The sequence below is a fragment of the Barbus barbus genome, assembly GCF_936440315.1.
Source record: "Barbus barbus genome assembly, chromosome: 4".
NCBI lineage: Eukaryota > Metazoa > Chordata > Actinopteri > Cypriniformes > Cyprinidae > Barbus > Barbus barbus.
The window spans coordinates 16271399-16296777 of NC_136732.1; the positions used below are offsets into that span (position 1 = coordinate 16271399).

The window sequence follows — 25379 nt, forward strand, 5'->3', positions numbered from 1 at the left end:
CATATAAAGATATTCTAGGGAATATTGTGCTTCTAATTTTATAGCAACATTTAGGAAAGAACCCTTTTCTAGTCTAACATGACAGTGTCTCTGTGTATAAGGCAAGGTTCAAAAAGACATGATTGATTCAGTCAGCGTGGAAGAACTTGCCTGGTCTGCAGAAAGCCAAGTTAAGGATTTATTTTTTAACCTTGCCTTATACACAGAAACATTGTCATGTTAAAATAGGGTCCCATCCAAACCTGTTATAAAATTAGAAGCACACAATTTCCTAGAACATCATTATATGCTTAAACATTAAGATTAGTACTTATGGAAATGACTAAATTACTCAAACCGGTTCATTAGTAGAGGATGTCCCAATACTTGTGCATATAGTGTACATCAAACATCACCCCCTTTTTAACTTATTAACACCCATGAAGTTAAAATAATATAAAATGAATAATGTATCCTTTTAAAAAAAAAAAACGTATCTTTTAATGTCGAAACCCTGGATAAATTTGGTGTAACACTACAGCCTGGTGTTCACAAAATGGAATTGCACTTTCACTGACTTGTTTTAAAGAAATATTTGTTGAAATTAAACAAGTTGCAGAATTGCTTAGTTATTCCGAGCCAAAAACAAGAACAAAATGACAGTTTTCGCAAAATGATTTTATTGGGTCAATGATGAAGAATGAGGAAGCATAGGTTAGACTGTACAATGAAAGCAGGCCTATATTCTGTACTGAGCACAAAAGTCGTGAAATCTTTAGTATGAATTATTTTGATATGAGGACTCAAAGCATCCACAGTAATCAAAAACAAAAAAACCTAAGTACAAAAAAAAATGACCAGAAATGTCTGGAGGCACTAGGTATTCTTTGTGGCAGGCATAATTCTTGTATAATTATTAATGATCAAACTTGATTATCTGGGCAAAACCAAAAACAGCAAATCAGCCATCTCTGATAAGAATCACGTTTCGGAAAAGGCTACAGTGAGAAAGACTCCTTTCTTTATACACCACCCTTAACAATTCTTGCAGGAAGAGCGGAAAAAACGAACGTGAATGGCCAATGAAAGCCAACAGAACTGCGACAAATCACGCCTCGACAGTTTACAGAGGAGAAATACAGCTAAAGTAGTGCATCTATCTGCAGCATTGCCATTCCTTTAAACATGTCAACCGTTAGGAGCGCTCTGACGGGGATGATTGTCATACTGACACATCTGTCACGGCTACACCAGACAGAGACATTATTTGCACAAGCACTTGGGTTTGCCCTCAAGGCTCCCAGATGCAGGAAGTCTTGGACTTGCAAGCGTCCTCAGTTATTCCTTTGGGTTTTGGCAAGAACACAACACTTGCTTCATTAAGGTCTTTAAGCTCGAAGGCAGATAATACAATGTTTTAAGACTCGGCATGCTAGAAATAGGCAGCAAATACTAGAGGTTGATACTCAGTATTTCAGCATCACCAAAGGATACTGAAATTCACTTAAATCAGTCAACATCTTGTGCTTGGAAAGGTTTGAGTTTGTACAGTGAAATACTTAGACGGATACTACGGCTTTACTAACATCAGACACTAAGACGACAACAAAAGCTCTGCAATGCCCGGTTTCCTGGCATTGGGGGGCAGTGAATGGCACTAGAAAACACAGGACACTGTCAGTGGAGAGTGAAGACGTAATACTTGCTTTTCACGAGCCTCCCGGGACTTCAGCCAGGGGCGTAAGGCAGAATTCGACAGCAGACAAAGAGTCCTCTACCGCCATCTGAATGCATAGACGACATATACAGGCACCATTCAGCTGAGATGCACCAGCCAAAAGAGCTACAAGAGCAACCCTGAATGGGGCGAACTGCGGGCAGGGAGTCAGTATCTCTGGATTTCTGGGTGCACGGTGGCGCCAAAAAAAAAAAAAAAAAAAAAGTTATACATTTCAGTGTAGGTTACATATCCGTAGGAAAAGAGTGGGTGAGGTACAGACCATTTACATAAAATACTTACTACAACAGTAGTATTCAGGGCGGACATGGCACTATACAAAGTAGCTATACACAACTGTTGCGGGAACGAGGTTCACAAAGCAAGATCTATCCCTTTTGAGGAAATCTGTTCAAATTATTGGTACCTTAAACATGTGGCACTTGTGAATACAGATGCTTTTTGTTAGCGGGTTCTGACCGAGAAGTCAGTCAAGTTTGGTTGTGAACCAAAAAGATTAAAAAGAAAGCAAATAAATTAACAAGAAACCGTTTTTCGTTCCCTGATGGATAAAGAAGTTCTTCCAGAATCTAGCTAGGGCAGAGCGGAGGATGTCGTCTGCAGGCCAGCAAGGAAATGTGATTTCCAGCCACCGATGGAGAGCTACAATTAGTGGATGTTCCTGAAGGCGAACAGTTGCGCTTAAGTGGTCTACATTCAGCCCTGAGTTTATGCTGCATCTATCAGCTCGCCTAGCGTGGCTAACCACAGTATGAGTTCAGTTTGTCAAGTGGTACGAATCGTGAGCGTTATCCATCAGCAGAGGAAAATCAGAGTGTAAACTTTTGAAACATAACTTAAGTTTATCGGCAAATATATTCATAGAGCTATATAAAAAAAAACAAAAAAAACAACTGAACTCTAAAATTTTTACAATTGATTAGACATCTACACGTTAAAAACACCAATCAAAATGAGGGGGGAAATTAAGGCCAGGCAGGCATCGACAGAGAGGCTCAGAACATAGTTCCTGTTAAAAGGTTAAAACATGAATTTGCATCTCATCTTGCTATTTGGTCAGTAATAAAAGGCTCAAAGGTAACAGATCAAAGAACAGTGCTAGGATTTCTCATCCCACTTCTCTCCTCTTTTTGAGGGAGGAGTGCATTGCTTTTGGCACCTTCGGCGAGAGGGTGACACGTACAGCTTCTCTTGGCGGGACGAGGGCGAGTGGCCAGACCCACTCTCTTCTCGAAGCGCACTCTTTAAGAGAATAACTACCCGCCGTCCCGTGCTCCTGACAGACCGCTAGGCTAGGCCGCATAAAAGCACGTCAGAGCTATTCAGAAAGGTTACTGTGTGGAGTACAAACATTGGAGTCAGTTTCTTCTGAGCAGAAGAGGGTTATTTCGGAGAGATCTGAAGGTAACGGCTGGACCAGCATCACTGCAGCATGAGTTGTTTGAGGTTGTCGTGCAAGATGGTGTCCTTGACGTCGCGAAAGACCAGGCGAATGTTCTCCGTGTTAATGGCGGTGGTGAAGTGGTGGTAGAGGGGCTTCTGCTGCTGGTCTCGGCGCTTGTTCCGGAAACAATCCACCAGGAACTTCTGCACATCCTCCAGGCTGTGCGGATCCCCTGTGTACTCGGGGAAGTAGTCCTTGATGGCCACCGTTTTGACCTTCTCCTCCAGCAAGTCTGTCTTGTTGAGGAAGAGGATGATGGACACGTTGCTGAAGACGCGGTTGTTGACAATGGTCTCGAAGATGTTGAGCGACTCCATGAGGCGGTTGGTCTGCCGGTCCTCCATCAGCACCTGGTCGAACTCGCTGGATGAGACGAGGAAGAGGATCGAGGTGACGCTGTCGAAGCACTCAAACCACCTGCGGCGTTCCGACCGCTGGCCGCCCACATCCACCATCTTGAAGGGCACGTTCTTGATCTCAAAGTCGTACTCGTGAATGCCCTTAGTGGGCTTACGTGCCAGCAGGATGTCTTGCTGTGTTGGTAGATAGTCCTGTAGGGAGAGAGAGACAGAGCGGCCGTCAAGTTAGAACAGAAAACCAAAGATTCAAAGCAACATTTGAAAGGAACTTCTACTTCAGGGTCGAAAAAATACCAAACGGACAAATGAATGCAATTCTCTTCCTGATGTTTCTGATAGAAGGTCTGTGGTGTAGCCCTATAAGCTTCTACTGAAGATGTGAGCTCCAAGCAGAGGCCAGCGAATCAGTCGTAAACTGACTCGGGCTGGAATGAGATTTGCATGCGGTGGTTATGATATGATATTAAACTAAATCATGTGGCAGTAGTTTGCATACCACATATCCACTAAATAACCCTTAACTGTTTGAACACACTACACAACTTTTAAAATCTAGGCATAAAACACTTATCCTACACTTTCATTTTTACACATTGTTAATGATTACAGAGAAAAAGTTAGTGATTTTTTTTTTTTAAACTGATCCAACTCTGAATACTTGAAATCAAACCTTTGCAGTAGTCAACCTACTTCTTTAGTTGACAATGAAAGTTCAATTAAAAAAGGCATTTAGCCTTAGAAGTTTCCCTGTGCATACACACAGACTCTTAACAATTCTGCAGCAACTGTCAAGTCTTAAATGTTTTTTTAGCATAATACAAATATTAAAAAAAAAAAAATAACAGAATTTAATTCAGAAGAGAATTGTTCTGAGAGAATTTAAGGCATTTTTCACATTTATACATAAATACAGCACCCCCCCCCCCCCATTTCAACCTAGAAATGAAGATTAAGAAGTTTAAACAAATAAAGGTTATGACAAAATGAATGAGAAGCAAACCTTTTTGAAATTGTTAAGCTACTATAATCAATCATAATTTTTGTAATCAATCATTTTGCATTAAAAAGGAAGGAACATGATCTCAGTCTTTTGGACTCCATTGTTTGATTTCATGGTTTTCCGTAGAGGAGAAAAAAAACAAAAACTCTGGTAATAAATGAGCAGAACATAAAACTCAAACTGTGGGGACAGAACAAGGGAGAGAAAAAAACAAACAAAAACTATGACGGCCAGCTCATAGCTCATTCTCCACATTGCTGGCATACCAGAGTTGGAGGTTGGGGGTGAGGGTAAAGCATTAGCAAAAAGGTGTATCTGGATCGAAGCACTGGCCAATACAGGGTGTAAGGGCAAATGCACTTCAAATGCATTAGATGAAACTCTACACTAAAGCAAATGCAAGACATATCAAGTCGACAAGAGAACAGTGCTCAGTGCTAGCACATAAGACCTGAGACAGATTTCTGAAATTCCAGACAGGATGACATCAAAGACAGTATTTTATACCAAACAATCTTGAGTAACTATTGCTAAAGTTTTTAATTTCGAATCAACTTTTATCAGTTTAAATGACTTCCCGTAGAAACGGTCAACATGTTTTTGGTTTGTTTTTACAAACTGAAGTACAAGTGAAAATTATTTTGTGTGTTAATCATCAGCTTGCAGCATATGCTGTCAACAGAGCTTAAGTTAAGTATTTATTAAACCTTTAAGATGTTAAATAAGGATTTCTAGTCATATAAAGATGAATTGCTTTTTCCATTAAGAGCTTAAGATTAAACCGAATATTCAGTTCTATGACCAAACAAAGACATCTCTCTCTGACACATGCATTGCCTGCACTTTGTCACATGCCTAAGGTAACCCTTCTTCCTCATCTTCTCACAAATATTTATGAGTTTGGGCTGCTGAGGTCCGTCTCTCCCCAAACATCGGACACCCACACGACATCCATCTAAGGAGGATGAATGTAAACTGAAACAAACACATACTTTCCAACAGAGTCGAGTGGCCATTTCCCTCTCTGAACACACTCGGAAGCATGCGCTATTTCCTCTTCCTGTTTGTCGATGGTGTGATTGCAGAAGTTGGTCCACATTGTTGTGACGTGGCTGAAGAGCAGCAGTTTCGCTCAAAAAAAAAAAAATTTCAAAGAAAGAGGTGCCAGTCTGAGGCGTGCTGCCAGAGCAGAGCACATTCAACTCTGCTTCCTCTGTCTCAGAACATAAATTCAGAGCGATAGACACGGGAACTGAGACCGTGCGACAGAGTGACGTCAAGGAGCGCAATACAGAAAGTGAGATATGCGGGGAAACAAATGACTTGTCCTTTCGGTCTCTCTTCCCAATGCGGCATCAGTGATTTGAACAGGTTGACTGAGCGTGCCTGTTTGCATAGGATGTGAGTTTGAAATAGATTATCTGATTCTTTGTCCTAAAGCAGAGCTGCCTGGAGTCAAAGCTGAGATACTAATCATCACATTTACTGCAGTCAGCAGCGTCTAGAAAGAGCACAAAACCACAAACATCCGTTTAGTACTGAGAGAGAACATGAGCGGCAGGCGGCAAGTCACATGACGCAAAGGGAACTGCACTGGCGCCTCATACATCAGTCCGACACTGATGCTCTGACAGCTGCAAGTCTCAAAACTAATGTCAACACACTCCACATATAAAACGCCATATACAAAAGTGGGAGCAAAAATGGACCATATATAGAGAAATCTAAATAACTAGGGATCTCAAAAGGTGCTGGAACGTAAAATAATTTCTCTGAAAATTTACTACTGAAATGGGACCGGGGCAGCTTTATTTCTAACTGGTGGTCAGTGTGGCATGTTAAGAAAGCATATGGTATTTATCATCATTCCTCATCAGCGTGAGCACACAGACCATCTGAATGAGTAAGAAAACCTCCATGAGCAGATGAGGAACTGTCATATGGTCATCCTTAATCACACAGCCTCATGACATGCAAAGTCTTCAAGATGGATTCCTTAAAATATCTTACACTTTAAAACTGGTGAACTGTTAAGCGAAAAAGGTGATATAGAAAGCATTATGGGAAAGGGTTGACACACGTGACCCTTTGATGTCAGCAGAGCTAGTTTCTCTTCTCTGTCTATGCTGGCTGGTGAACAGGACAACCCTGTCACGCCCCACAGCATCGCGAGAGAACAAACAGACGGGCAATTATCAGTCTCACATCATCTTCAGCATTTGCCATTCAGTATTTTCTTGATCCACTGCTGAAATGAATCATATTTGCTGTATAAAGTGATTTATCTCATGCTGCTTTGACTCTGTGAATATAAAAGAACGCTTTAGCGATGCTAGCTGTGACAGGACTGTACTTACTAATCTTTCAGTAGGAAATGAATCAGTCTCCTGAAAGCTAGTACAGATTGACATTTTTATTTTAAAGAGGTATTTACCATGAATTTAAAGGAGTAGTTGAAAAATGAAAACACAAAGTACTTTGAAAAAATGTTTTAGAAACGCTTTTTATTTGTTTGTTTGTCCATACACAATGGAAGTCAATGGGCTTCAATTGCTGATGTTTTTAAAATTGTCCACAGAAGACATGCAGAAGTGTGGAATTACATGACTGAGTAAATGACAGAACCTTCATTTTTGTTGGAACGATGCCTTTAAATCATAGGTAAAAGGACAGCAAGTTTCCTATCCTTCTATTCCAAAACTGATACAAAGACAAATGAGATTTGTCATGGAGGTCAATCTCCATCTCATCAGTTTCCAGGCCTACATAGAATGTGTACTCACAAATCTCCAGAGAATTGTAACGTTGCCATTTACAAAGATGAAAGCGCCTTTGTTCATTACACACTTTGGCTAATTTGTTAGTGCTTCCCACTTGCAGAAAGGCTGCATTTACACTGCAAATCTTGATGACCAATTCTGATTTTGTGACTATATCCGATTTTTTGGACGACGTGCTAACATTTCTTTTAAAAGTCACCCGTATCCGATATGTGCATTTTACACTGCACTTGGTTAAACAAGCCAAAATTAGCATATGACATCACAAATTTGTTTAATTTATTGACATGGAATTCATATAGAAACGTTTTTAATGCAATAGTTACATCTATACACCAAAATAGTTTAGCCTAGTACAAATTCTTCAGGACAGTGATGTACGCAGCTCTGCTGAAAGCTTGCGAGTGGAATACTACTCAGGTGGTAGATATTTTTAAGCAGGTCACATCGTCTGTGTTTTTTTAGTAATTAAAACCAAATGCGTTCATCAGTGATTGTATAGGCTATCAAAAGGCAGGGATATGTTTGTGTACATTTTATTTTGTGGTCTCAATGGAATGAACGGGACTGAAGCGCAGTCTGTGCCCGAGTCACTGTCACTGACAACAGCAGTAACGAGCACACAGCGTGATTTCAAAAGCAACACATTTCAGCGTCAGATCGCTGACGCTGAAATTAACACAAACTAACAAAATTAATACTCTGCTACTCAACTAGAGAGGTTTCATTTGTTACATGTATGTCTGTACCGCGAAATGTTTTAAAAACTCACTTTTCAATGACGTAGGAGTCGCATTTACAAGGAAAGATCCGAGCTGACACGGCAGGCGCAAAAGCACGTATCCAATTTATTTCCACATATGAATGAGGCCTGATACCGATCGGAGACTAACGGAATCCATGCAATTTTTTCCAGCTTACACTGTCGTGGGCCATATCCGATCTGTGCCACATGGGAGGAAAAAAACAAATCGGAATTGGGTCACTTGAACCATGCAGTGTAAATGCGGCCTAAGAGTCAGTTCCATTAACATTTTAATCACATTTAAAGACATTCTGCAGAATTGACTCTAAAATAAGTGTTAAAAAAAAAAAAAAAAAGGTGTGGACAGTCTTTAAAAGGTAAAAGCATCCACATTAGATTAAAAAAGAAAAGTGACAGTGACGTGACATAAGTATGGTGACCCATACTCGGATTTTGTGATCTGCAATTAACCCATCCAAATTGTACACACACCCGGAGTATTGGGCAGCCATTTATGCTGCGGCGCCCGGGGAGCAGTTGGAGGTTTGGTGCCTTGCTCAAGGGTCTCACCTCAGTCGTGGTATTGAGGGTGGAGAGAGTGCTGTACATTCACTCCCCCCACCTACAATCCCTGCCGGCCCGAGACTCGAACTCGAAACCTTTGGGTTACAAGTCCGACTAACCATTAGGCCACGACTTCCCACAAATTAACAAATTACTCCAATTAACATCGATACTAAGCATAAATATAATAAATATTACATCTAGAAAGAACATGTGAAGTGAGAAACCTTAGGCAGAAACATGCTTACCGGTGTTCCGAGTTTGTCCAAGTTATCCAAGAAATATTTCACCGATTCACCCTGTGAGGATGACAAAGAGCACAGAGAATCAGTCAGGTTATCAAAGCACTGCGAACTGACAACAAAAACAGCTGAGCACCAACTAGACATACAGACTGCAGTTCAGAAGGTTAACAATCTTCCTTTCTTCATACTTAATGTATTTGGATTTATACACACCACCAAAGTATGTTATTTGGTGTTCATGACAAAAAGGTTATTACAGTTGAATGTTCTCAAATAAACCTGGGAATCTGCGAACATTTAAAATGTGCAGACATAAGCACTCAATGTAATGAGGGCATCATTCAACATGAGAACACACGGACATGAGTCATGAAAAACCCTCTCACAGGATGTCAGTAATTACAAGCATACTCCATTTTGAAAGCAAATGTTACTGGCATCTTTTGTTTACCCCTGTAGGGGAAATTCTGTAGTGTTATTGGTTATCTGCATCAGTTTATAGAGGTGACTACTAGTGCTGTACTAGCATCACCTCCTGCTTCAGCCATGAATTCGTGACAGCTGGTCTCAGTGCGGCACGCCACCAGCAAACACAGGACACTAGAAAATGGACAAGCAGGGATGAGGAAGAACACACAAGGCGGGCTCTGGTTCGGAAAATTTAAATCTTGAGTAATAGGAACAAGCTGCCCAGGAAACAGCAACAGGCCTTGTGTTAATGTTCCGTGGTGCTCAGATGTACAACGCACCAATTAGCCTCTTGCAATTTCAACAGTTTGGCTGAAAGGACAGCAGGAGGGAGTTCTGTTCTGCTTCCTTCACAATGCTCATCTATCTCAGTGTATGATGAAACTGTAAAGCTCTGTGGGAACAGTCAGAAAAAAGTCTTCCTCGTTGCCTACATAAAATACCCTTTCAAACCATGACAGCATCTATTTGCATCTTGGGGTTAACTGAGGTCTATAAGAGGAACATGCAGGTCTTTCGAGGTGATTGTCAGTAGAGGGGATTATGTCATAAGAAAACCCCTGGTAACCCTCCCCCAGCTGGGCATGAAGCCACAGCCATACTTGTGCTGTTCATCTTCAATGAAGGGTGTGGGCACACAGGAACAACATTGTCAGGGCAGGCCAGGATATCAGTTTCTGAGTAACGCTAAAAAGGAAGTCCTGTTAACTCAGCAACATCTGAAGCTAATGTCTGCTTTTGAATACAATCTCTACATAACGTAAAAACCAAATATTTTATTTATTTATTTATTTATTTATGACTTCGCGTTGGGCGGTTCTTTGCCTCCACGTCATACATTAAAATCCTTTAATGCATGGCTAGCCTTTGATTATCCCTTTTTTATAATGTAGCGATCTAGTATCCATCTTTTATTTTAGTAATAAAAATCGTGGGGAAGCGCTGACAACAAGTTTATGTGTGTATGCAGCACAATCTGCGGTCTCTCTCTCTCTCCATGTGTGTGTGTGAGCGAGTTATGCGTGTTGGTTAGTGTGCATCAATTAAAGCAGCGCATTAATATATAACAGTGATTAAACTGACCTGGAACTACCTGTGCATTAAACGGTTATACTGCATACCTGCCAGCCAATCAGAATCCAGTATTCTGACAGACCACTGACTAAATGAATATTTTCAGTCAGTGGTATATATTCAGTCATATATAAAATTTTCAAATATACATATTTCCAGAATATAAGTTGGTTTTTATTTTTTAAATCATCTGAATTTCACAATGCAAACACAGAGCAAAAGCTTTAAATACAATTGATTATGGGCTGTCACGCTTCGCCGATTTTATTCAACTATTCGATGTTTTTAAAATCCCCGACTTCATTTTGCTCACGTTGACCAAGTGGCGCATTTCACGGACGAGAATCCATAAAACACATTATTAGACTGTTTTCCAAGGCTGCATGATATATTAAACCCATTTAAAAATCATAATTAAGCATAACTGTGAATTCACAAATGCTACGATTTAATTAAAGAATTATATGTGATGCAGTTCTAACACAGTATATGCACTGTAATTATTTGCGTGTGTGTAGGTTAAGTACACGCGTCACACAGCGTTCACAGTAGTTCCACAGAAACCGTTATCATTTACACGTGGAGCGTCTCAAACTCCATCTCTGCATGCTGTTGTGAGTTTGGGTTTATTATACCGTTCATCTGGGAACGCAACGTGCGCCATTTCATCAGATTTGTAAAGTAAATCATTTATAAATCTACACAAACACAGGAGAATACATCGCCATTTCAAAATAAAAGCTCAAACCCTCACTCTGAGTTTACATGTTCTGATGTCCACATATTCATTACAGCGGCTGTAGCATTTCTGTCCTAAAGAAATGGCCAAATATGAAAGATTAAGTGGACATTTGAATTAAATGGTGCTTGGTCAACATTAAACAAGGATTAGATCGCACAGTAATGCCTTTGTTGTAATGCGTAATCTAAATGTTCTCTATTGTTTATAATACATGTATTTTGACAGTTTTGTTCAATAAAACCATATGATTTCTTGCTTTTGATACATTTATATCGTTGATACTAATTATTATTACCTCATTGTTATTATATATGTATTTTAAGTAATTTTAAAGGCTACTGTTCACTTACTGTGGTAATTATTTTAATTATAGGGGCCCTATGAAATCCAGTTTATTTTTTCTATACTCCGTTTTAATGGTTAAAATAAATTAATCAAAAAGCCTGTCTAATTAATTGAGTTTTACAGTTTTATCTTTACCAAATTCTGTTTTCAATTATTTATTAATTATTTATTCCATTTGAATGGAACAACTGAGAGCAAGGCCGTTTCGGTCGAATGTCCACTTCTGAAGCCAGATTGGTTACTGTCCAGGAGGTTGTTCTGTGTAGGGATGTAACGATTACCGGTTTGACGATAAATCATGATAAAATTCCCCGCGGTTAGTATTACCGTTTCATATTTTAATTATCATTAAAACCGTATTCGATTACCGTGATTTAAACAACTCGCGATAAATAAATACTGTCCAGCATAAAGCAGAGTTTTCAGTAACAGTCTCACGTGCGCACGGCAGCAGAGTAGTTTCGTTCTGAGTGAAAATAGGGCGGAAAAACTGGGAGGTTTTAAAAGAGTGCTAAGGGAATTATACAAATTAATATATCAATGAATTAATTATATGAATGTACCTCTGAAGGTTCGGACTGTCTTCAGAAACGATTTGATGGCATTTTGTTCTCATCTTCGCTCCATGTAATACCTAAAGGAAGTGTTCGCGGAGTTCACGGGAATCAGCTGTAATTCAGCTTTTCCGTATAAAGCGCCACCTGCTGTCAGAGACTGGATTTACAGACACTTATTTACATTCAGTCTGTGTGCAGTTTCTGTCTGGCCAAAAAATTGACCAAATTTGCATGACCTGCTGTAAATTTTAACCGGTTGATGAAAAACAAACTTATGTACATTTAAACAATTCAGATATGCTATATAGAATTATTTATGGAGCAGATAAAATACATATAATCATTTATTAATTATCATTTTAATTTAACCCTTTTCTTTAAAGGCTGAAATGTGTGGTCTACCTTTGTTCAACTTTTTCAAAGCTTTATTTGAACATTTACATTATTTATTTGAACATGCTATTAAACTGGTGTCAGTCAAATTGTCATTTAAAATCCAGACTTCATTGGTAATGTTATTGTTTTAGTGATTATGCAAACAAAAAGTCATTTTAATTGCTGTTTGTTGATTTAAGTATAAAACTTGGTGAAGTGATTTATGTTTCGGTACTTTTTGAACATCTCCAGCACATTTTAACAATACCGTGATAATACTGATAACCGTGATAATTTTGGTCACTATAATCGTGATTAGAAATTTTCATACCGTTACATCCCTAGTTCTGTGTAAGAAAGGCAGAGACTTGGTTGAACACAATCCGTTCAAGTGTTTTTGCAACGAAAGCTAGAATGGAAACCGGTCTATAGTTCCCTAAAAGAGTTGGGTTAAGAAGTGGGGTTATACAATGCTGAGGGAAAAATTCCAGTGTGAAGGGATGTGTTAACGATGTGAGTGAGTGCCGGTACAACTGCAGGAGAATTGGCTTGAAGGAGATGAGATTGAATAGGATCAAGCGGACAAGTAGAAGGATGACTGGAAAGGAGGAGTTTAGAGACTTCAACCTTGTGGTGTGGAAAATTGTGCAGTGAGGTTTGTAATTTTATTAATGAAGACTGTGGTAAAGTCGTCAGCTGTTAGAGTAGATGAAGGAGTGGGAAGGAGGACAAAGGAGGGAGGAAAAAGTTTTAAAGAGTATTCGAGAGTTAGGCGAATTGTTAATTTTGTCATGATAGTATGTCCTTTTAGCAGTGAAGACATTAGCAGAAAAGTCAGAGAGGAGTGATCGATATAAATTAAGGTCAGACTCAGTAGGATTATGTGATTTGTGCCATAACCTTTCTGCAGCCCTGAGTTTAGAACGATGTTTTATAATTGTATACCTCTTCTGTTCTGAATACTGTTAAAAGACTTACTAAAATGTTTATCATAAAATATGTTTATGATGTTAAACAGTATTTATGATGTTTGTAAAGATTTTATTTACCGGCATATTATAAATGTGACTTATACAACAACGTAACTTATGTGTTCTTTTCTCTCAACAATAGAATTTTGACCTGTTGCAGCTCCAGAAAAATAAAATAAAGAATGAAAATTATCCAAACAATAATACTGTAAAACTTTTCACAAACAGTGGAATAACTCATAAGAAATGTGTAGGTTAAAGGAAGTGCACAAATTAACATTATATAAAAATCCCCCATATTGAACAACTTAACTGTCAAGATAACTGGCAGACAAGATGATTAATAAAATAGCCCAATTGTTATCTGTAATGCATAAATACCAATAATGAGAGTAAGTGAAGTTCCGTGAAATATCTCCTTCCCTGGGCCTCAGATTTACAGGAGTGCAAAAGAGTCATCGTTTTAATCACAGCTCAACATTCCTTCACGGATCGCGCAATCCTTCTCCCAGATCCTAGTAATCTCAGGCCGAGATGAAGGGAAGGGGGAAGACTGGCAAGCCTGGGACTTCAGGCCTGTCAGCCTCCACAAAGCGCTTTACACCCAACAATGACACCAACACACAGTAGTTAAGAGTACTACAAAAATGGAAACAGAACTCTTTAATGCTTTCCTATCTGTCCCTATATGGGGTGGACAGAGCACAGAAAGAAGTGCTTGGGAAAGCAGGAGAGAGCCCACTTGGGTGGATGTCTCCTATCAAAATCTCTCTTCCGGTGACTTGAATCTGCAGAGATCATAATTCCCGCGGGTGACGCAGCAGAGATGTACAACGCTAAAGACAGTTTCATTTTATAAAGCAGCATGACCGTCTAAATCGAACAAGCAGTCTGCATTTTGGAAATGCACCGTCTCGCAAGTATTACCTAAATCAGATTAAGCCTTCAGTAAATGGGGTTAAAATGAACCTCACTGACTCGCACAGACTATAAGTAAACCTTGTAATGATTCACCAAACTGAATTTGACAGTTCTAAACGATGTGCTGGCTTTTTAGTGCAAAGCAGATGTTAAAAAGTGGTGGTGATGGCGCAGTGGATAAGACACATGCCTTTGGTGTGAGAGACCCGGGTTCGAATCCACTGTGAGACACCAATGTGTTCCTGAGCAAGACACTTAACCCCTAGTTGCGACCTCTGACATATATAGCAATTGTAAGTCGCTTTGGATAAAAGCGTCAGCTAAATGAATAAATGTAAATGTAAAAAAAGACAAACAAAAGAAGACAGATGACAGCGCTGCTTTTCGGGGGTAGTGAGAGCAGAACAGCAAGGAATAAGGCAGTGGATTAGGATTATGCAATGCCTAGAAATAAGAGGAGGAGCCAGAGGCGAAGGGATCTTGGCTGAAGGAATCTAGAACAAGTTTTGTTTTGTTGCATGTCGGGTGCATACCATAACCCCCAGAGGCTAAAGGGGCAGAGTTGTGAAAGCAGGAAGCCTGATAATGTTTTGCACTCGATACACGTGGTTTGTGGATTACAGGGCACAAAAGTGTTTTGTTTTGTTGCCTTCACTCACACAGACTGCATACAAATCACCAGAGCCTGTGGCGGAGCCGAGGAAAGAGGATGGCTACTTAACGGGCAAGCTGTACGGAAACCTCAATGGTAAAAGACTAATTTGCCTTTGACCAGCCTTGATTCAGCATAAATGGAGATTCCTGAGATTGGGGATGAACAGACCTAGCCTGTTATCAGCTCCATACATTTGGGCCGCAGTAAAGCGGCTCAGTGTCGTGTTGTTTCTTGTGCTCAACAGCATGCATCCACTGCTCTGCTTAAGTCCCAACTTGCCCATGCTGAGAGGATCACTAGGATCACTTTATCCCTCAGCAAAAAAGCTAACTATCTGTGCATGACACCAGTGATGGATGAAACAAAGTACATTATAACTCGCGCACAGGAAAATATTGTGTTACATATGTTCTAAAAAGAGTTCAATGACAGTCTTGAAGCTGCCTTGGGCTGTCACGGTCATGTCATTTTGGCTGACAATTGCTTTACAAATAATAATCTACTCACAATTAAAATGTCAGTTTTATTCATGTCATTCAGGTTGAATGCTTGATATACACATAAGAAATAGCCATTCATGTTGGAATCATAAAATGAATAAGTGAAAAATGAGTGAAAATAACTTGCAATTCAATGTTAAATTGTTTAACGTCAATGTGGCACAATTAGTACTACAGCACTAGAGAATTAATGTGACTTTCAGGTAGCATGCATGATTGTGATCTTGGGAAGTATAAACGCCACAGCCCTAATTCCTCCTCATCAATTTTACTCAGGAATGTAGGGAAAACATGAAAGTCTGTATCTGCAATCTCTCTTTCGCTGTAATCTCTACAAATCATAATAGTAAGAGTCGGTTACGGGGTGCAAGTGCTTTGGTGAAATCAACATTTAAAATGGGGAAGTAATGCACTAGGAACTGAGAGCGTTTAGAGAAGTCTGAAGTTGCTAAGATGGCACTTGCTTATGTCAGGCCCTAATGAGGAATCATTTGAGATTTATTGGGGAAAACCAAAAATTACCCAACCAAACTGATAAGCTAGCTAAATAAAAAAAACAGGAATAGCAAATGGTTACCTAGGTTTGATAAGTCCTCAGAAACAGACAGATGAAAAATGCACAGGCCTGAACAAAACAGTGATGTGGTATACACATCCTCCTAGATATACACACACCACCTCGGCAAGCCAATGTGTGAAACTTTCAGTCGGCGTCTCTAGAAGTCTCTAAGGATGCTTTCACACTAGCACTTTCGCACACCCGGGTTCGATTGACGTCAGAGTTCGGTTCGTTTGGATGATGTATGATGTGAACACTGTCATCCGACCTCGGGTGCGCACCCACAAACCGTACCAGAGTCCGCTTAAAAAGGGTGGTCTGGGGTTCGGTTCATGTGAACTACGGTACAGTTCGCTGCTGATGTGAACGCAGTCGTACCAAATCACGGAAGTGAACTGCTATTAATGCCATATTATTTGACAAAAATGTGTGTGTGTTTCACTCACTTTCCTGACGAGAGTGATTGACGCGCTGCCAGCAGAGAGCTGTATATCGCATTTCTGTTGCCTTCAGCTTTCTTTAGAGCATTTGCAGTACATTCATAAGACAGATGTAAGTGGTTTATGCACTGAACCTTTGTAAACAAAACGAATGGTTCAAAAACGTAAATATATAAAAGTGCAGAGAGCACTCATGCATTTTGGCGCCTTCTCCCGCGCCGTTGTTACTAAGCAACGGGGTAAACAGCTGCTGGCTTGATGACGCTAACGAACCGCGGTTCGGACCAGGCAATCGAACCAAGTGTGAATGCACCCTAAAAGGTTTTTTGTCCACCACAAGACTTCTGTCAACTGCCAAAAAACCCACAGACTCTGTTGTGCAAAGCAGGTGACTGTAGCCTGAAGTGCCATATGTTAAAAAAAAAACATAACTAGCATGAAGGTGTAGTTTAAGACTTTTAAGATAATATTCACTCTCTTAATAAATACTGCTGTTTTTATTATGCACAGTGTGTGCAAAAATTGTTGCTTGTCATCAAAAGGTAATCATTTTCAATGCCTGCAAAACACATTTTCTGCTCAACAACTGTTAAAATCCCACTGCCTGCTAAATATTCGGTTTCACTAAAAAAAAACATCACATTACAGAAGTGAAATTACAACTTCTAGTCATCTTTAAAGAGAAATACAGCAACTCACCAGCTGAAACTCTCTGCGCCGGTCATATGCGTTCTGTATGCCGCTGTCAGCCCAGAGGGCACGGATTGCAGGCAGGTACTGCAGGAACATTTTGGTCTCCATCATCCCTTGCGACACCATGGTTGATCGTGTGTCAAAAGCCATCATGGTGTCTCCATGTGCCTGGTTTGAAGGGTCTCCCCATGGGATATGCAGTTTTTCTCTAGCATCCACAAGCACTCGAACACCTGTGATGGCAGCAATAGGAGGAACATAATGTAAATATTTATGCATGTTGTTGTGTACACAAAGTAGAGCTGCACGATTCCGGATAAACTGAGAATCACAATTTTTTTGTCTCAAATAGAGATCAGTATTCTCCCACGATTGTGAACTAAATAAAATAATATGTGACAAAATATTATTGCTGCAGTATATTTAAAATTGTAAAAAAAAAAAAAAAAAAAAAAAAAAAAAACTTTCCTTGGCATAGTTGAATAATAAAAGTTCTGTGCATGGAAATGACATACCGTGAGCCTCAAACACCATTGTTTTCTCCTCCTCGTGAATGCAAAAGACCACTGAAAAATTGGTTGAATCAGAACATAACAGACTGTGACGTTACAGTCAGGATCACTAATAGTTACGCCCCCAACATTTGCATATACCCGCCCATGTTACAGGCCAGCCGCCAGCCGAACCTGCACAGCTGAATCATCAGAAGTTCTGCAGGTATTGTGAAGAAACAAGCGAAGACAACAGCAAAAATGGGATGTGAAGTGCAGGAATGCGTTGGTATCTACTAAAGGGACATGGTTAGCTCCTTGCTAGAGGTAGCCTGTTACATTACAGTACATAAGAGTAAGGAGTGATGACTGAGGATGATGGCGAATGATTTACAGATCCTGAGCACCACTGACAAGCATCTGATTTTGTAAAATGTGTGGTAAAGTACTGCCGCTCCATACAGTTTGTGCGGTCGCGATTCTCGAAAGCGAAAGTAAAAAGCGATCGTGCATTTGATAGCAGTTTCAGTGCCCCTCATATTAATAGCAGCTGCCTGATGCCCGCATTTTATATACAGTATAATTACCCGACGATATAACTGCGAGAGACTCCTTCATGCTGTGTGAGCTACTGAAATGAGCTGCACTGTGAAACAGCCAATCAGAGCAGAGCTCAACATTGAGCAGCACTGTGAAACAGCCAATCAGAGCAGAGCTCAACATTATTATTCATGACCCTTCCAAATAAGGTAATAACAGACCATTTCAAGCTAGGGCAAAATCCTAGGGTTTTAAATAGACATGTAAAACCATTTCTGGAGATTTTTTGCCCTTACCTAAGCCACATACCCTCTATGTAGATATCAGAGAACAATTTAAAATGTTGTATCAATGCATTCTATGGCACCTTTAAAATATAATATATTTAATTAGGGCTGTTAATAATGCATTAATGCACACTCATTTTAACGGCACTAATTGTATTAACGCAGCGCGCATTTTCTGTTTGACCCATGGCCTAGCCCATAGTTGGAGAAATGGAGATGCACAGTGTTGCCAACTTAGCGACTTTTCAGACCCGTTTAGCGACTTTTTTTTTTCCTTCAAAAAAAGCGCCTAGCGACAAATCTTTAAGGTTTGCCCAAACATTTAGTTTCTGAGACTCGCCAGTACTGCCGCGCGAGGTCTTGCTTTCCTAGCGTGCGCACACACCTCTCTCACTCTCTGTGCATCTGCTCTGTACAGCGAGCGGCGGAGAGCAGCGCTTTCAGTTAAAAACAGATGTCATGTTGCTTCTCTAATTTTACATATAAGTAGAGCCGAAATCACAGCACAGCTATTGTCTTTATCTTATGTTTATCTTATGTGTATTTGATTTCATCAGACGACGGCTCGATTATCATGATTTATTTGCAGTTTAACATCTTGGAAGGGAGAGCTGGTTATGTGGTCTCAATGGGTCGCGTTTTAGTCACCATTTCATATTCATTCCGTTGTCTGACAACAGAAACAATAAAATATATCCATGAAAACAGTTTTATTGAGAATTTGGCTGCATCAGAATACAGTATGTGGGCCTAGAGAGGCAAACAAATGTAATAATCTGCCCTGTGCAAAGAAAGAAGTAATGGGAACCTGGTATTTCTTTTTCATGCGTCTAATAGACATGAACAAGTTCTTTGAAAAACATCTATGACCTTTGAAACATATCTAGTCTTCATGCTCTGTTGAATATGGTTTCAATAATAATAAACATACATTTGCATAAAGCATCCACATTTGTCCATGCCCATTAAAAACTTGAAAAGTATTAACTTAAGGTACATTTAAAAAAAAAAAAAAAAAAAAAAAAAAGTGTGATTAAGTTGCGATTAATCATGATTAAATATTTTAATCGATTGACAGCCCTATATTTAATACATGAATTTGTCATTTTAAAATGATGAAAAAGTGGTGATGAAAAAGTGGTTTGATTGAATGATTTAATGGCTCACTCATAAATACTTCACATTTTTGAACGAATCTCTTGAACGATTCAATGACAAATACATTTTTTAACAGTCACTTTTCAATGCACTAGACACAAACGTCATTAATCGCTACCATAGACATCAATGTTTATATCTGAACTTTGAAATTTCATCCCAGTATGTGTGTATTAATATAGTTGAAAAGACTATTTGTGAAGCCGTTTATCACCCAAACATGGCAAATGTCTGCTCCCTGTGTCAGTGTCAGTGCAAATGCAGATTTCAATGTTCCGGTATGTTTTTTTTTAAATAGACACGGGCGAATTTAAAAATGGTATCGCATGAGTGTTTGAATTGAGATTGCGATCTTTTAACGATTAATCGTGCAGCTCTGACGCAAAGTTCAATATGACGCTTTTTGAGTGTAACAAAGAAAACAACATTAGACCCCAGTTTTTCAACACATGGAAAATTAGGATGTACACAATTAATAACACAAAAAGGACATTTTATCCACTTTATCATTTATCTATTGTGACAAATGACAAGCGGTCTGTATGAAGGTACGCATTACAATTGTGCAGTGGCATGCTATTAAGGCTTGCGGTTAGGGCTGGGCGATAAATCGATTACCTCAAATGTGTAGTTTACGTCGATTTGTTTGAATGAAAATCGGTTTCCTCTCTAACATCCACTGATGCACCCCTTTGGGCTCCCGTAGTTCTGAGTGAGCTCAGCCCTCCCCCCGCACGTTTGCCATATAGGGTTTGGCCGATAGACGATGCCATCATCAACCAACAGTCACTGATATAACAGTGTTTCCCCTACCATTATCTTAGGAGGGCAACCCGGCCTCCCAACGGCACCCCCCGCCCCCCTTGAAGGTCAAGTTCATTTTATTTTCTCTATAGCGCCAGATCACAACAGAAGTAATTTAAAGTTACCTTTCCAACAGAACAGGTCTATACCTTGTTCTTTTATTAAACAAACTTAATAGCTTTACGTTGTCTTAACGATAATCCAAATATGTCTTCAATGTTTTAATTGTAATATTAAATCACCTTTATTTTCCAAAAAAAAAAGAAGATTAGTTTAATTTTCATTAATTAAAAGATAAATTAAATGATTTTATGCCGGAAAAAAGGAAACATTTAATTTTATGGAAGTTTATTAAATCTATGCGATAGTTTGAGCCTTTTAACAGTTTTAAACTTCAGTTACTGTGCGCTCTTGAAGAGAGTTTCATCATCTTGACTGTCGAAACCGAACACGACACGCAGTTTGAATGCTGAATGGAGGATGACAGACAGCCGTGAACTTGAATTTAACGACTTAAATATTCATCTGTACCTCACATTAAACTATGGAAAGGCTTCAGAACACTTGGACTTTGACTTTATGGTGCTTTATAATGTGTTTGTGCTTTCATGGGGCTTAACAATAACACAATAGTATACGCACAACATGGGATTTGTGTCGGTCTCATCTGACCGATAACCGATCCGGCAGAAAATGACCGTATCGGAGCCGATACTGATACTGAGCATCGGATCGATGAATCCCTAATTTAAATCATTTAGGCCCGGTTTCACAAACGGGGCTTAGCTTAAGCCAGTACTAAGCCTTAGTTAAATTAAGATTCAAATTAAATTAAATTTAAGCAACTTTTACAAAAATGCCTTAGAAGAAAACATTACAGGTGTGCATCTGGACACAGAACAATGACACTGACATTTTAAGATATGTCAGAGCAAGATATTTTCAGTTCAGACAGCTCAAACATGCATTTTAGTCTGGGACTAGCTTAAGCCTTGTCTGTAAAACCGGGGGATAAAGAGTTTAGGCTCAAATGTATATCCATGTGAAAAAGTGTCTTAACTGGTCTCTACAACTTCTAAAAATTGACACCACTGTTAATCATTTTTTTGCCTTCATTCTTTTATTTTAAATGGCTTTACAGTGTGACATTTAAAAAAAATAATTCAATTTAGCCTTTTGGGAGCCAAAAAGGGCGCAAAAATGTATTATGTAAAACAATATAGTCTGTAACAACACAGGACATGTCAATTCATGTCAACTAACCATATAAAATAAAAGGTATCAGACAGAAACACTTGCAGGGCTACAGTGACGCACTCCATTGTGCAGGAAACTGAAAGTGCAGAGGTGCTCAAAGCATAACCCTTTGACACATCCCACATCTGTTGTGAAGTGGTGTGTCCACGTGACTGCGGCTCTGAGGGTGTCCTCATTATATACAAGTACATGCACTTTCACCTTAAAACTGACTATGTTTAACAAAACACATCTTTAAATCTTTACCATAACTGCAGATGTTAATGGGATTTTTGGGAGAAGTTATTTGACATCAGCGAGACGTAATTTCACATCAAATTCTATAAACAACAGCAGGATGCAAATGCATGCTGAGCTAAACTATTTAGGATTTTAAACAGAATCATGCCTGAGTTAGAAAAGATAAACAACGAGCTACAGCCTGGAAGAGAAACCACAGAAGGCAGGATTTCATTCATACTGTCCAACAAACTCATTAGATAAACTACACTGACACACAGCTGGTGTTTCAGTCTGGTTATACAACACGGACGCTCAGGACCATTATTCTGTTCTCAAGTGAAATCATTTAGAAGTGTGTAGTACATTAAATAAACCTGACTATCAATAGGTACTTAGAGGAATTTTAACGGTGACAATTACAACCTTTCATAAAACCTCATAAGTACCTCCTGTCTACTTCAGGCTCTATCAAAGTGCATAAGTAGTTCACATCTCCCCTCAGACATTTCTATACCAAAGAGGATCATCTGTACAAGCCTGGGTAAAAGCTTTAAATCAGTTCTTTTGGACTAACATTCTAAAGTTTGGGGTCGGTAAGATTACATTTTATTTATTTTTTTAATTAATGCTTAATTAAAATAAATTAATGCTTTTATTCAGTAAGCGTGCATTAAATTACTCAAAATTAAGAGAGACTTCTGGAAAAAGTGTATCATGTTTTCCACAAAAACATTAATCAGCACGCCTGAATGCTTCCTGAGCACCGAATCGGTGAATTAAAATGATTTCTGAAGGATCACGTGACACTGAAGACTGGAGTAACAGCTGCTGAAAATTCAGCTTTGCATCACAGGAATAAATTACATGCAAAAATATAAATTTAAAAAGAAGTTTTGTTTTTGCTGTACTTTTTTTTTAATCATCAAATAGGCTAAATGCAGCCTGGGAGAGCATAAAAGACTTCTTTCAAAAATCTTTCAAAAACACTGAAAGAAAATCTCACAAACCCCAAACTTTTGACCAAACCAACCTGTCAAACAGTGAGAAACCATTCTGCTTCAAACCCAACATCTTCACAGGTACATGTGAGCAGAAGCTGGAGTGAAACATTAATGTTAAAGTGCTTTTTCTCTGTCTCCAGGCATTATAAAGAGAAATTTCCGTGTTTTTCTGAAATGCCTTAGGATTAGATTCAAGCAGCCATTTGACTAAATGCTTCCTGTTTAAGTTGAGCTAGGGAAAGATATGATGTTAGCGATGCTACAGACAGACGAGTCTCCATGAGATCACAACTGAATTTGTCATTGTGGTGCCTCCGTAAATGACCGTTGTGACATATTAATCTCATACAGGAAATCTCAAATCTTTTCACAGCAATAGGCACTGGAAATCCCCAGCTGAGGCCACCTAAACGGGGAGCCCGTATTATATAAGGTGGGTTTTGAAAGACAAAAAGCGAGATGATGGAAACCTGACATGAACTCCTAGGAGAAAAAAAGACAACTCTTAACTCGCATATGAAAATTTGAGGATCGTCTGACAAGTTTAGCTTTTTACAAATGGTTTGAAAGCTATGACAGAAACAGTAAAGCTGGTTTGTTTCCATAACAGGTGTTAGTGAGTGGTTAGTGCCACTGTACACCCATGTTCTCATCTAAGGGCTCTGGACTCCACCCATTTCAGATGCCCAAACACGTGAATTCAGACACGTCCTTTATTACTTATATATATATATATGCTTGAAAATCACCCTTTCATTTAAAATGTAAAAATGCCACAATGAAGCCAATAAATAAGGGTCCGTAGGCTTTGAAAATGAGTTGAGTGAGTGGTGTGCCCTCTGTAGACACCAGTCTCTTTGTTAATTATGAGACGGGCTCAGCATACCAACAAACAAGAGAGAGCCGATTTACAATTTAAACCGGGCTTTACATTCTGGATTGATTTATTTGACATAATCCAGTTTCGGTTATGGCATTACCTCGAGCAGACAAAACATTAGCACGCGGGGAGAGATTTAGCAGCGCTTTAAACAGCCTCGAGATTCTGGTAAAAAGCCCAAATTAGGGTAATTATGAGTACACGATTTCAGAAACGTACATTTATGCAACTTTTTAAGTAGCAGTTTGAGTTTAAATGAATCTGGGGAGTCGTGCACTAACGTTCATTTCTGATGAAACTCAAACCCGAGGCTAGTCTTTCCAGATCTCTGTAATCACAAGAGCGAGGGAAATCACACTTTCAACGAGGTGACAAGCTAGGAAACGATTTAGACAGAAATCAAGTCCTTCGCGGAGGTCTTTGTTCAAGACCGCGGCGCTGAAAAGTTGAGAGAATAACATGGGCGTTTCTCCTGAGCAGGTTACAGCGCAACTTCAGCTAACGCTAGCTAACCCTCATTTCGCTAGCCCGTGCCCGTGAAAAGTCAAGTTTAGACCCCCATGGCACTTGTATAGGTGTGTGGATGAGAAACGCGCCTCCTACCTTTCATAATATTACTGTAAATGGTGCCTCTGAACTCTTCTTTGGCCCGCTGGTCGAAGTCCTGGCCGTGTATGATGCGCATCTGCTTGAGGAAAGTGGACTTGCCGCTCTCTCCGGCGCCGAGCAGAAGTATCTTCACTAACCGTTTCACATAGGTTTTGTCTTTCAAAATACCTCGGTCTATTTCTTTAGATATCCTCAGTTGTTCCGCCTCGTTGCTGTTGAGAAGACAGTGTGGAAAACAAACGGATAGAAAGGACCGGGACGGCAGGAAATCCGCCATCTTTGTGCAACTTCATCGATACAGTAGGGAGTGAAACTGCGCGCGCCGCAGTGCTAGAGGCGGGCGGGGCGCCGGCCCGATACTATAACAGTAGCGCGCGCGCGCGCGCGCAGTGCTCTAAAAGTTTTGGGCGGGTTCGAACTTCGAAATGCACGGGGCGGGGGCAAATGTTCAGCAGACACACGAGGTGTCCGCTACTTAACAGATGCACTCAGTATATTTTTAGTTCTAAATTAAAACTTGTACACAAATAATTTAACCATGCACAGTCAGAAATATCTACTTTTTACGGAACAGTTTATTGGACCTTAAAACAAAATATTTTTTAAAAAGTTTGCATATGTGTTTAGTTTTTGTAGTGGTCGACCGATTTTTTTTTTTTTTTGACAGCCAAAAAAATCTTAAAGAGCAGGGTGGCCGATATAAAGCCGATATATATCATTTTTATTTATTATAATTAATATTAAAGAAATTCTAAATAATTTAAAAATGATAAACGTGTCATTTAAAGTAAACATATTTAAATGACAACTACTTGATTCTGTAATCCTATTACAGTATTTTTACACAAATAAAGAAATTAAAAAACAAATAGGGATATTAAAAATATAAATAAAAAGGAAGTAAACATTGTAACCAACATGGGCTCTCAGTAATCTGGGAAGTTTTTGAGCATTGGGAATATTTTTTTTATTGGCC

At 39.4% G+C, this 25379-nt stretch overlaps 1 protein-coding gene across 1 annotated transcript; it reads right to left on the minus strand.

The window, feature by feature from the left end:
• Positions 1–636: 636 nt before the first annotated feature.
• Positions 637–24766, minus strand: LOC306868846 (guanine nucleotide-binding protein subunit alpha-13). The gene is made up of 4 exons (XM_079415248.1): positions 24398–24766; positions 17161–17387; positions 8858–8908; positions 637–3712 (listed from the first exon to the last, which is right to left on the minus strand). Exons 1-4 carry the CDS (start codon positions 24678–24680, stop codon positions 3140–3142), a joined length of 1134 nt encoding a protein of 377 aa, XP_079271374.1. The 5' UTR covers positions 24681–24766; the 3' UTR covers positions 637–3139.
• Positions 24767–25379: the final 613 nt, after the last annotated feature.

Excerpts from the sequence above, each read along its gene's own strand:
- LOC306868846 (XM_079415248.1), bottom strand. The coding sequence starts at position 24,680 with ATGGCGGATTTCCTGCCGTCCCGGTCCTTTCTATCCGTTTGTTTTCCA. Across the intron at positions 8,909-17,160 it reads GGCGCAGAGAGTTTCAGCTG|GGTGAATCGGTGAAATATTT; the intron begins GTGAGTTGCTGT and ends TCATCCTCACAG. Across the intron at positions 3,713-8,857 it reads TGGACAAACTCGGAACACCG|GACTATCTACCAACACAGCA; the intron begins GTAAGCATGTTT and ends CTCTCCCTACAG.